Source organism: Maylandia zebra, linkage group LG9 (genome assembly GCF_041146795.1).
Source record: "Maylandia zebra isolate NMK-2024a linkage group LG9, Mzebra_GT3a, whole genome shotgun sequence".
Taxonomy (NCBI): Eukaryota; Metazoa; Chordata; class Actinopteri; order Cichliformes; family Cichlidae; genus Maylandia; species Maylandia zebra.
Window position 1 is genome coordinate 37,385,662 of NC_135175.1, and position 13,239 is coordinate 37,398,900.

General features: G+C 42.4%; 1 protein-coding gene across 11 annotated transcripts in view; it reads right to left on the minus strand.

Moving 5' to 3' along the window:
- Positions 1–292: 292 nt before the first annotated feature.
- Positions 293–13,239, minus strand: part of LOC101480758 (receptor-type tyrosine-protein phosphatase mu) — a 222,954-nt gene continuing 210,007 nt past the window's right edge. For all 11 annotated transcript variants that reach the window (XM_024803717.2, XM_024803716.2, XM_024803718.2 and 8 more), the window contains 3 exons: positions 12,381–12,544; positions 4,277–4,412; positions 293–3,641 (listed from right to left, as the gene is read on the minus strand). In XM_024803717.2, the coding sequence (XP_024659485.1) occupies positions 3,588–3,641; positions 4,277–4,412; positions 12,381–12,544 (354 nt within the window). In that variant the 3' untranslated portion in view covers positions 293–3,587. The remainder of the gene's footprint in view (positions 3,642–4,276; positions 4,413–12,380; positions 12,545–13,239) is intronic.

Here is a 13,239-nt window from a genome sequence, read left to right on the forward strand (position 1 = left end):
TTTTATATACTGTTTTGTTTGTTTGTTTGTTAATTAGTTAGTTTATTTGCTTGTTTTAATCAATTTTAAATCATGCTTTTTATTTGTTCTTGTTTCTAAGGTCTCTGTAAAGCACTTTGAATCACCTTGTTGTTGAATTGTGCTATACAAATAAACTTGCCTTGCCTTGCCTTAATCAGGGAACTGTTCTTAAGAAAAATGAAACAACTGAAACATTTATAAGTGCTTTACGTGCGTCGTCCAACACAAAGTATGATTGGCTGGCTCAGTGAGGTGACAGACACAGGCTGGAGAGTGTATACAGGTTTTTATTTGTTATATTCTGGAATCAGCAACATAAATAAAAGCTTTCATTAAGTTCTCCTCAGCACCAGAGCCATTCATCGACAGGGTTCAGGCGAAGCCACACCCACAGGACCGGGCTGAGACCGCGACCTGTGATTCTGTTGGCGAAACGCTGAAATTGTCCACCATGATTGTCTCTCTCTGTGTGCTTCAGGAGAACGAGGATGGCATGGACACCAAGAACAAATGAAGGAATAAATATTCTTCTTCCTGCCTCCCGCTGCTCTATGTACATTATTAACAGTCTGAAACAACCCAGCAGCTGGCCTCGCCCACCTGCTGCGTGACGACACAACAAAGAAACACTGAAAACCACAAAGTGATGGGAGTCAAGGACCAGACGAAGGACAATGTGCTTCGATGCTTCCAGTTCAGTTACTTTTAAATCTGAAGCAGCAGAGATTAAACGTCAGAGAAGAAAACGGATGATGACTCTCAATGTGTCTTTAAACATCTTTAAACATCTAAGTGGAAAAAAACCCAAGAAGGTTAGACCAACCAGAATCATACACAAGTCCTCAGGTGGAAAACATGAAAAAAATCATCTTTTCATTCTCAGCAATGAACTCTGTGAGTGAGCTCTGGAACAATGGACAGCAATTGGCCTTGAGTTGAGGTTAATTTGAGGATCCAGTTCATCAACTTAATTTGGTTTATTGGTTCCAGCTTCTCAAACTGGATCGTACTGATGGTCCATGATGACATGATGTATCAGGGATCACTATATCCTGGTATCTCTCTGCCGTCTCTGTGTCCTCCTCACATATTTCTATAACTGATTAAACCAAGCTCTTCTAACACATCCACATGCTGCTCTGTAGAGATTATGGATTCACGTCAGACTCATCAGAGGAAAGTGTTTTGATTTAAAACCTGTGAAAATCATGTTGGCATTTTTACACATAAATAAATGATACACATAAATAGGGATGGGTATTGATAAGATTTTCATGATTCCGATTCCATTTTCGATTCTGTTTAACGATTCGATTCTCTTATTGATTCTTTTTAAAAAAGGAGAACACTAAGGTCGAATAGCTCAGAACTTTGTTTTATATCTTCTCTTTGAACAAGATAGAAATTTAGGAGTAACATGGCCTTACAAACCCAACAATGAGATCTTAAGAGATCCAGCCTACGGCTCTTCAATGGGGTGTCACAGGGTCCCCAGGAAAAACATTGTAAATGTAAAATAATAAAATAAATATTCTTCTGTAGCAATAACAAAGCATAACATAAATTATTCTGTAGTAATTACACAAGAATATCCAGTAATGTCCCTGCCTACAATTAAACACATTCACTTACTGAAAATCATCTGCTGTGGCAAATGGGTGCAAACCTTTGACCACAAACTGAGTCACTGCTCGGTGACGTTCGTCTATCCTGCCTGAAAGGAGACGCTGCCGGCAGACTGCAGCGAGAACTGCCAGCATCTGAGCCAGACTCTGTCTCTCTCATCATGGTCACTAAATGCACAGTAATGGCAGGTTTGTAATAAGGCAGATCGCGCTAACATAATATGCACTGTTAGCTGATTATTTACCTGCTGCATTAACGGGAGAGGACGTGCAAACGTTACCGCTGCTGCTGGGTTGAGATTCACGAGTCGAGCGGAATTAAAAACACGACATTCATTTAAGGTCATCGTGTGTTTTGTGAGCAAATGCTTTTGATATTCGTAGTGTTTCCTCCCTTAAATGAAATATCTGCTTTGCAAGTATTGCAAGTTGCACTGTTGTCATCCATTCTCGAAAAGTGTAACCAAACTTTTGAGCGTTTGAGCCGCCATGTTTCCTGCCAGGTAAATGACGCTCCGCAACGTGGTGACGTCATTTGGGGCGACTGGAATCGATAAGGGAATCGTTTGCAAAAATGGCAAACAATTCCAAGGAAGTGAAACAGAACCGGGTTTCGATACCCATCCCTACACATAAATAAAGAAAAATATATTAACAAATGTTGGCATCATTCAGCTTCTAATCATGACTGTGCTTAATTAAACACAATAACAAGCCTGAGCTCTGATGTCATGTACACCAGCGGTCCCCAACCCCCGGGCCACGGACCGGTCGTTTGGTAACAGGCTGTGAGAGTTGAGGCTCGGGTGTGAACTTTATGGTTTTTATCGTTTTTTAAACCGTTTTTATCGTTAACGCTGTTTCCCTAGGTCTTTTCCTGAGTGTTATGAATAAATCTTCTTTTTTTTGGTAGCGGTACTGTTTTTATTTTGTTGTATTTATCCGCAACACCTTAAAGACCGGTCCGTGAAAATATTGTCGGACATGAACCGGTCCGTGGCACAAAAAAGGTTGGGGACTGCTGATGTACACAACTTGACCAATGGTGAACTAATCACTAATTACTTGCTGTGATCATTTCATACCAGACAGCTGCCAGGACTCACATCATCTTTATAAATAAGCGTGTCCGCAGACTCTGCTAATTTTGGCAGACTCAGCTGAATGTCGGCAGACTCTCGGCTGCGTGAAGGCAGACACGTGTTCTGACAACTCTGGCTCTGTGATGTCTGCCAGATTTGGTTTGATTTTGGGCCTCTTTGGGGGAAGAGTTGGCAGATTCAAATTGGTGAAGTTTGTTTGGTTAAATAAGTTTTATCATAACTGGCCAGACTATGGCACTCAGATTCAGGCCGAGTGACTTCCTCTGGCCTCCTGGGCTTGGGCCTCTGCAGGGTCAAACCATCTTAGCTACCTTGGTCAGCGTGATCCAGCCACCTCCCAGTCTTGTTTCCAGAGGGATGATTAAGTTCACACTTCTTGACATGACATGAATTCACAAATGAAAGTCAATCAGATTTTAGGGTCCCTTCAATCTCAGAGGTAAGAGGGTTTATGCGAGAGTTAATGATTCTCCGCCGACAGCAGCTTCTTCCTGACAGGTCAGCTGATTTCAACCAGCAATCGGACACGGTTAAAGATTCCTGTACAAAACATGACTGCAAGGACATCCTGTTTTGAATCCTGGCTGTAAGGACTTCCTGTGCTGGTGGTGGGGATGGCTGACAGGTGAGGCGACCCGCTCTGATGGTGTTTTTATCGTTTCAGTTTCATTGAAACAACAAAAGGGTAAAAAAAAACACAAAGTGACACGAGGTGAACGCTGAGCGTCGCTCACAGAATCCAACAGTTCAAACCAGGCAGTGTAAACATGCCTTCATCCTCCTCCTCCTCTTCAGTCAGTAGTCTCTCTGCTCCTCCTCCTCTATGTTGAAGGAGGCTCTAAGCAGAGTTCAGGTACTCCAGAGCGACTTCATAACAGAACTTATACTGTTCCTATGGAAACACAGACATCAGATGTCATTCATTCACATTTTTAAAAAAGAAACACTTTTTATTACACAGTATGATGTAAAAACAACTCAGTATCCACTACGGGTCACTGGACACTCCATGTGTTCAAGTTCACCATCACGGTCTGTTTTCCTGAGGTAGTTCTGGTACAGCTTGGACTTATGTTTTGGGTCATTATGTTGCTGCAGGATGAACCCCTGATCAACTAGGTGCATACAGTATTTGTACTATGCTTTCATGTCAGACTGCAGTGAGACATTAAACTGCATAACTTTCAATAAAAAAATGGAAAAATTGGCGTGTCCTAAAACCTTTGACCGGTAGTGTATGTTTATAGAATACAATAATTATTATAAAACATAACAGAAAATTATGAATAATAATAATAATATATCATTATTACTGAGAAAATGTTTTTATATTTTAGTCTTAAAAAATACAGTTATGGATTCAGTGTTAAGTTCCTCTTTGATTTACTGTAAAATTAACCTTTTTTCATTTTAGTCATAAAATACAAATACAAAATAATTTGCTAAACCACAGAAGAAATGGAGAATAGAAATAATAATGATTGAAGTTAAAGCGAGCCAGTGTCTGTGATGAAGGTTGGTGGTTACCAGCAGGTCGACCATGTTTGGCTTGTTGTTCCTCAAAGTTTTTACAGCGTGAAAAACGTCGACGCAGCGCTGCTGACGCAACATCTCACACACGATACTGATACTGCAGAACACACCACTGCGACCTCCGCCATTCCTGAGGAGGAGACAGGACAGAGGAGTCAGGAGAAAGAAGACCTTTGAGTTCTCTGTCAACAGTTACATAAAGTAGCACATAAAAATATTACTGCATATATTCACAAGAACACCCCTCAAAAACAAAAACATTTACAATTGTCATAAACCAAGAACAAGCAAATCATTGTACACTGTACACAAGACATTTGTTTCCAACCAAACAGAAATAAAATGATCCACACCTGTCACCATTATATAAGAAGTAAATTCTATCATAATACATGCAGACACCAGACCTTTGAACATAAGTTCTAAATTTGTAGACCTTTACATTTTGTTTCTGCAGGTTAGCCAGATTCCCCTTTTTGCCCAACCCGTAAGAAAGCTGCAAAGATAAATCTGATTCCATTGTGCTGCTGTTTTTGGGACCATAAATGAACATTGTATTCTCCAGCACCTGTCCATATCCAGCCAACCACTGTTGCAGTAATGGCAAGAGAAGAACAAGCCTGGGACACCCAACCCACAAATGTTGCAGGGTGTGCTCAGCTTGACAAAAAGCACAGTTACCCTCTACACTCGGTCCATATGTGCAACATGTCTGGTTGTGGCCATGGCCCCATGGACCACCCACCACCGAAGATCCACGGTGTGTTTCTCCAAGTGAGGTCTGTACAAGGATTTCTAGCTACGTCTGGGAGAACCTGCTGCAGAAATACTACATCGACTCCGGAAGGTCCCTCCTTCATCCTTTAGGAAAATCCATCATTTTTGGTGCCTACTTCTTAATCTACAGCAACACTGTGAAAACAGCGAAACCTTCCAAAACACCACCTTTTGTGCTCCAAACATTTTACTGTGCCTTTAAATGAGTTTTCCCTAATTTCTTCATCCTCAACTTAGAATCTCTTTAGTGTGCTCAACTGTTCATAGCTGACCACTCTCCTTATCTTTAGAACTGATTTTATAAACTCATCAAGATATGGAAAATAATCCATAGACTGTCCGCCAAATTTTCCATCTTAAAATGAGTTTATGTCTTGTAAGGAGTAGGATTGCTGATGCTCATCTTGTGAAACAATATCAGAAAACTGTGATGAGGAATCATCTTCAAACAAGTTCAAAGAACCTGCAGTTCGATCTTCAGCCTCACCTGTCCTTGCCTCTGTCTGTTCACTGTTCACAGGAGGCGAACCCTCACTGGGGAGGGACGCCATGGCTCAAAGTCAAACTGGCCAATTAGCTAAACCTACTCACTCTACACAACACAATGAAATAAACCTGTCTTACCTTGTAACTAACCAACTAACCATTAAGGTTGGGCGATTTTTCCAACCGATAATCATCAGTCCAATAAATGACCACCATCAACCCCACCCAAATACAATAAACACAAAAATGAAGACAGAAACAGAAGACACTCCATTTGGCTTTTTTCAAAAATTCAGAACTAAATTATCATCAGTTATTTTACACAAAACTGCATTAACCCTTTAAGACCTACCATAGAACCAAGTCCGCCAGAGCTTATATTATATGTTTACATGCTGTAGTCCCATTTTTGGGAGCATTTCAAGTTGCTTTACATCAATACAACCATTATAGCCCAAATTTTAATAATATGTCTGCATTAAGTGCATAGAAATTACATAAATTGCAAAAATGTGCAATAAACCAGAAAAAAATTGAAAATCGTTTTTGTTTTTTTAACATATATTTCTAGTTAGAGAAGTTTAAGAGGCTTATCCCTCAAAACTGTAAATACAAAAAAGTTGCACAAAATAGTTTCCCACCACAGGAAATTTATTTTGAGTGTCTTCATAGTTTTATTTTTGAAATGCACCAATTTTTATATACTGCAGAAAAAACGAAAATAAATATTATAAAGCAAATTTGCAAAAAAAACAGCATGTGCATCAAAATAAACTATTTCCAGCAGTGCAATATGAGTCCTAAGCATCCCAGAAACGACACAGAGAGTCATAAAGTCAAATATAACTTTTAAAAACACCAGTACAGTCTTACAAGGCCAAGTTGGTAAAAAACTACATTTCCACGAATATGACGTCACTTTCGGTTTTGGGCAGGTCATGGCGGACATGCAATAGTTCGCGCTGACGTCTATTCCAGCATAGGAAGTGTTACAAACAGCTGATCGGATCGGCAAAGCGTGTTTCTGGAATATTATGTTTTTGTTGCTGCAAGTGCTTTTTATGCAGTTTTTGCAAAGCTTTATGTGGAAGGAAACTGTGACCGAGGACAAGCTGATGGCATAAGATGTAAGTACAACTCCTCCGGTTTTATATGCAAGAAAAATTATTGCGCTACCTTACGTGGTTGCAGTTCTACCGGGATTTAAAAATAGTTACGCAAAATGGAGCGTGCCCGCTCAGACCGACTTTAAAGGGTTAATTCCCCAAATAGAGACAAACTCTTCAATGTTGGACAACATCTTATAAACAAATTCTACTTTCAAACGTGCACCTACTAACCCTTTAAACATAATCTCTAAATGAACAGATCCTGTTCCCTTCATTTTGTTCCTCCTTGAATGCCATATACTCATCTTAGCATGACCTATTAAAAAATTAATCAAGCAAACCTTCCTACGCTCCACTGCAGAGTACCTCGGACCCAGGATAAAGAGACTCTTCCAAGGCCACAAAGCCACTGCTGCAGCGATGAAAAAAGGCCAGATAGCCTTGGACAGCCAAGCCACAGGTGCTGCAGTGTTTCCTCAGTTAGACAGAAAAGACAGTGGTTCCCTGTTCTTAGATCCATCACTGCCCTGCTGTCCTCAGGCCTGCCAGCTTGGTTAGACCAGCATTTATACACTAGCAGTGCTGAGCTTTCTACTTGGTATCAAGGGATTGTAAAAAAGAGGCTCCTCACCAACATCACCATCAAATTGTTTTTAAAGTACAGAGAGACTGTTCTCAGTCTTCCAAGCAGTCAAAACAGACTGGTAAAAAGCAGAGGTCTGCAAAAGGTCCATGCCAGTCAGGTCTATGAGAAACAGGTGCTTGTCATATGCAAGGTCCTTTATTCTGTGAAGCAGCATAGATACAGTGTTGAACCAGGGTGGTTGTTGTTTTTGATAAAGATACTGTTGTGCTGTCTGAAGACGAAACGCTGTGATACGGCTGTGAAGGTCAATCAAACTCTGACCCCCCTCTGACACAGATAGAGACAGCACAGCAGACCTGGTCCAGTGAAGCCCTCCCCAGAAGAAATTTACCAGTCTTTTTTGTATCTCCTTGATAAGAGAGGCCGGAGGTTCAAAAACAGTGGCACGGTGCCAGAGTACAGAAGCAGCCAAGTTGTTAACAACCAAAGTCCTCCCCCTGTAGGACAATGGTGGCCAGACCCAAGTCCATCGAGACAACCGGGCAGTAATGTTTTCAACAACACCCTCCCAGTTCTTCCCCTGAAAAGCATCAGTTCCCAAAAACACTCCCAAACACTTCAGTCCCTCCCTGTTCCACTGTAACTCTGCCGGTAACACCGGCTCCTCTTTATCAACCCACCCTCCCAACATGAAACCTTCACACTTTGACCAGTTAACCTTTGCGGATGCCTGCTCATATAAGTCCAGTGTCAGTCTGAGTGTTTTAATATGGTTATAAAAACCGTAACATCATCAGCATAAGCGGACAATTTTACTGTGCTTCTTGCTTCGTCAAAGGTAAAACCTGAGAGTCCCTGTCTAAGATGGTGTAAAAGGGGTTCAATGGCCAGCGTATACAACATACCAGAAAGAGGGCATCCCTGCCCTATGCCCCTCTGAGCTGGAACAGGCCGACTTAACCCTCCCCCCACCTTTAACATGACAGCAGTGTTTGAGTACAACAATTTGATCCAAGAAATGAAAATGTTCCCAAACCCAAAAGCTTCCAAAGTTTTAAACAAATAGCGGTGATCAACTCTATCAGAAGCTTTTTCTTGATCCAGAGATAAAAAAACCCACATCCAAGTCTCTGAGCCAGATCAATAATGTCCTAATTAAAAACAAGTTGTCCATAATAGTTCTTTCAGGGACACAGTATGCTTGATCCACATCAACAATCATGTCGATACAGGTCTTCAACCTGTTAGAAAGACATTTTGCAAGAATCTTGTAGTCCGTACAAAGCAAAGAGACAGGCCTCCAATGTTTGAGCGAGCCCAGGTCCCCTTTCTTTGGCAGTAAAGTCAAAACTGCCCTCGTGCAACTTGTTGGCAAGATCCCAGTGGTCACACAGAATGTGAAAACCTCATGAATGTCCTCTCCTAGCAGCGACCAGAATTCCTGGTAAAATTCCGCAGGAAGCCCATCAACTCCTGATGACCGACCACCGTTGAGTTGTTGAACCGCTGAAGACATCTCCTCAAAAGAGATAGCAGACTCCAACACAGCCGATTCAGCCTCATACAGCCGTGGCAGCCCCTCCAGCATCCTCGTCACACATTCAGGGTCACACGTGTCAGAACTAAAGAGGCTGGCATAAAAGTCAATGGCAAGCTTCCTCATTTCTACTGGGTCAGATGTCACCTTCCCATTTGGAAGCCTTAAGTGCATCACGTGGTGTGACTCGCAAACCCTTTTCTCCAGCTTGAAGAAAAATCTGGTTGGGGCATCTATTCAACAGTAGAAATCCGAGTTCTTATAAGAGCACCTTTTGCTCTTTTGTGGAGAAACTTGCCTAAAGCCTTCCTCCTACCGTCCCAGGTACTATTTGCATTATCTGTCCCACTTATGATCTTATCCTCTAGCATCTTGAGCTCTCGTTCTAAGTCCTCAAAGCAGTCTTTAACAGTGGCCGTTGGATGTGACGTGTATTGTTGACAAAAAAGCTTAATCTGCGTTTTCCCCACCTCCTACCATTCAGCCAAATTGCAAAAGTAATTTTTCCTTTGTTTCCAGTGACACCAGAAGTCAGAAAAAGCTCGACAGAACTCTTTGTCATGAATCAGCTGCATGTTAAAGCATGTTGGTGAACAAATGTTAGAGTGCATCAATAAGGAAATATCTACAGTCACTAAATGATGATCAGAAAAACCAACAGGTGAAATTTCTGCCTTAACTAGTCTATTATTATACGTCTGATTGATAGCTATTAAACCCGATTCTTTGATCCCCATGGTAGAAGAGAGAAAACCCGACTCAGAGTGGTCAAAACATTTACAATTCTTTATTCAATCATCTTCTGGAAGAGAGAGCCCCGCACAGCCCAAAGCCAGTTGCAGAATCTCTAACATTAGAAGCCAAAAATGTGTCTCATATAGGTGTTATTTTGGTCCTTTACACGTCACACACAGCCTCGATACAAACAACCCCTTCTGTGTTACTAGTTCCACTTTTTCTGTCTGGTTTCCTGTATTTTATTAATATGCCTCTGCAGCTCTGCACTAAACTTCCTGTTTTTCAGTTTGGCTGAGCACTTGGTTTATGAGTCAAAACTGGCTTTGCTTTACAAGCCTTTATTATTAAAATACATAAAACAATATAATCAGAAAATAGGCACTAACAATATATATTTATCTTGTAACACTGCCTTCACATTGCCCTCAGAAACGTTCACATATGTGTATTCTCTAGTTGTGGGATGGAGCCTTCTCCACACATCAGTCAGAAAGATAAAAGTGAGCCCGAAGGTGGGTGAGGCTCTCCTGTGTTTCTGTCAACTGAAGGGTGGGTTGTGCAATTCCAGTCCCCTCCCACCACCACTATTGAACCACTATGTATTTGTGATAATTTATAATTAATTTTACGAAATAACCTCACACGACCTGCAGCTGAGTTGTGGGCGCATACATTCATAAAGCAAAAGGTGTTCCCTTGATGGTTGCTTGTACTACCTGTGCCCTTCCCTGCTCTACCTCACATACGGAGACATGTGACAGCTGAAGGTGCCTAGAAAATAAAATTGCTACACCTGCACTGAGGTTAGTGCCATAACTTAAAAATACCTGCCCACTCCAACTCATTCCCCATTCTGTCTCATTATCTACAGTACTACTAAAAAAACCACATCAATGTTTTTGTTCCTGCTGTTCCACCAAAACTGCTCGCCTTTCTCTGACTCTTCCCCCATTACTGTTAAGCGTACCCACTCTCAAGCCTGCCATAAAGACAGAGAGAAGAGGAAGAAGAGAAAGAGGGAAAAGACAGTGAGACCCTTCCAAAAAAAAAAAAAAAAGACACCCTTAATACTCCGAACATTTTACTGTGGTTTTAAATGAGTTTTTCCTTGTTTTTCCCTCCTCAACACAGTCAGGATCTTTTTCAGGCGGCATCTTTTCTGTTTGCTCAACTGTTCATAGCCAACAACTCTCCTTATCTTTAGAACAGAGTTTATAAATTGATCGACATCTGGAAAAAACTCTGACTTCCACAGACTGCCTGCTAAATGTCTTATCCAAAAAGCGATTTATATCTTCTAAGGAATACGACTGCTGATGTTCATCTTGTGAAACAATGTCAGAGCATCGTGACAGGGAATCATCTTCAAACAAGTCTTCTTCCTCATTTTCCGCGCTCAAAGAACCTGAAATTACATTTTCATTTCCTACCTCACTTGTCGTTGCCTCTGTCCTGATTTTCCTCCACAGTTTTCCTGTCCTGTCTGTCATCACTTCCATCCGGCCTGTGGAGCACTGGCTGCGATCTCCATTCTGTCACCCAGCGCCGCTAGCAGCTCGTAGCTGGCTGTTCGTCCACACCGCTACTAGCGGGCTGTTCTCTCGTACCGACATCTACGGCACGCTCACTTGCTTCACTAGCATGGCCCTGCTGTTTACCTGTGTCATTGCGCACTTCGTGCTCTTTATGAGGGCAGGATGAGCGTTTATGGCCAACATGCACTTCATGCTAACTGCGCTTGCATAAACAGTATACAAGCCGTTTTCGTATCTCACTTTAAACGACACTTCCAGTGTCTGTGAAGGATCGTTCAAGTACATGAAGGCCTGCCTTCATAGTGACTGAATGTGCTGCAGTCTGGCATCTTTGCAGCCAAGACGAACAACACTGAACCCGCTAGCAAACTTTCCAAAGCAGGTCAGTTCCTTTTCAAGTAGCTCATTGGGGATAAACGCCATCTACGCGGGTCACCGCAAACAGTGGTGAAACAGCCACAACAAATCATCCAAAATGATCCCCCTTTCAACTAACAGGTGAACCAACCGCTCCTCACGGAGAAAGGTAACCACAGCCTTGTTCATCCGAGAGCCGCAAGTTGTGTTCTCATGGCCCACCTGTTCACCAAAAGCTAGCAGAGCCTGCTCCACGGTGTACTGTTGGGGGGGCCTCCCCTGTCTAATAGACAGGGGAGGCGAACCCTCACTAGGGAGGGACGCCATTGCTCAAGGTAAAACTGGCGAATTAACTAAAACTCTTCACTTCACACAACACAATGAAATAAACTTGCCTTACCTTTTAACCACCCATAAAGTTTTCTGGAAAAAACAGTCCAAACGTCCCAAACTCACTCAGCAGCTCCACACACTCACCAAACACCTTCACACACCCATTCACTCACACTCCCAGCATGCAGTGCAGGAAGGAGAGGAGAGGAGAGTGGAGTCAGGGGTTACATAGATGAGAATGAAAGCAGTTTATGTTGTGACCACTAGATGGAGACAAAACACCACACAAACACAAACTTTATAACTACTGATACTGCAGTACTCTCTGCAGTACTGTGTGTATTTCCTGTGTAAGAAACAGTGATACTCTTGCAGTAAATTAATGAAAACACAGTTTTCTTTCTGTAGTGTTATGTGTAGTACTGCATGTAATACTGTGTGGTACTCTTAAAGGGTAATGTCTTTAGTACTGTGTTTATTAAAAGACAGTGTACTTTATGTAGTATTGTGTGTAGTACTGTGTGTATTATAAGACAGTGTACTTTTGTAGTAGTTTGTGTAGTACTGTCTGCAGTACTGTGTGTAGTACACTGTGTAGTACTTTCTGCAGTGCTGCGTGCAGTGTTGTGTGTACTCTTACAGGCAGTGGACGACGGTGCGTCCCTCGCCGCCGTCGTACTCCTCCTGCCATTTGTCCACCTGGTGCACGAGCTTGAGGAAGGAGCGCTTGGAGATGGGCGTGTCGCGGTACATCGGCCAGCCCAGGAACTGGAACTGCTGCACCATGCGGTACCCGTCCTGCGGCTGGAGACACAGGGAGAACCAGGCAGTCAAAACAAGCTCGCCCCAAACAACCAATGTATAATCAAACACTTCCCCAGAAGAACAGAAACATGAACCAAGTGTACCTCTAAACTAAACACTAAGGAGAAAGGAAGTAAGGAAACTGTGAAGGGAGAAAGGGAAAGGAAGTCAAAAGAAATACATTTTAGGAGTAAAGAAGAAAGGAAAGAACAGGAGAGAGGAAAGGAAGATATATAATGTAGATGGAAGGAAATGAGAGGAAAGGAAAGATATTAGGAAGCTTATTGAGACAGGAAAGAAAGCAAAGACAGGTTCCTGTGAGCAGACAGCAGGAGAGAGCTTTAACTCAAACACCAAAATCAAGCTGCCACAGCGAGGCGGGTGGAGACGGGAGCGCGGATCAAACACAGCCGATATTTGTTGAGACGCATGGAGGAAACGAGGCCCTGAATCACAGCCGCACTCAAACTCAGCCCGATGGGGAGGTGAGGAGGCTTAAATCAAACACATCCTGAGCTAAATCTGGTGCAGCAGGAGAGAGAGAGCGGAGGCTTGGATCAAACACAGGCGCAGCTCAGCTTTATTACACAGAAATCAAACGCGCCCTGAATATGTGAGGGCAAAACCAAACAGACCCTCCATGTAGGGTGATGCAGTTTTACTCCGTCAGGATCTGAAGACAAAGGTAATTACAC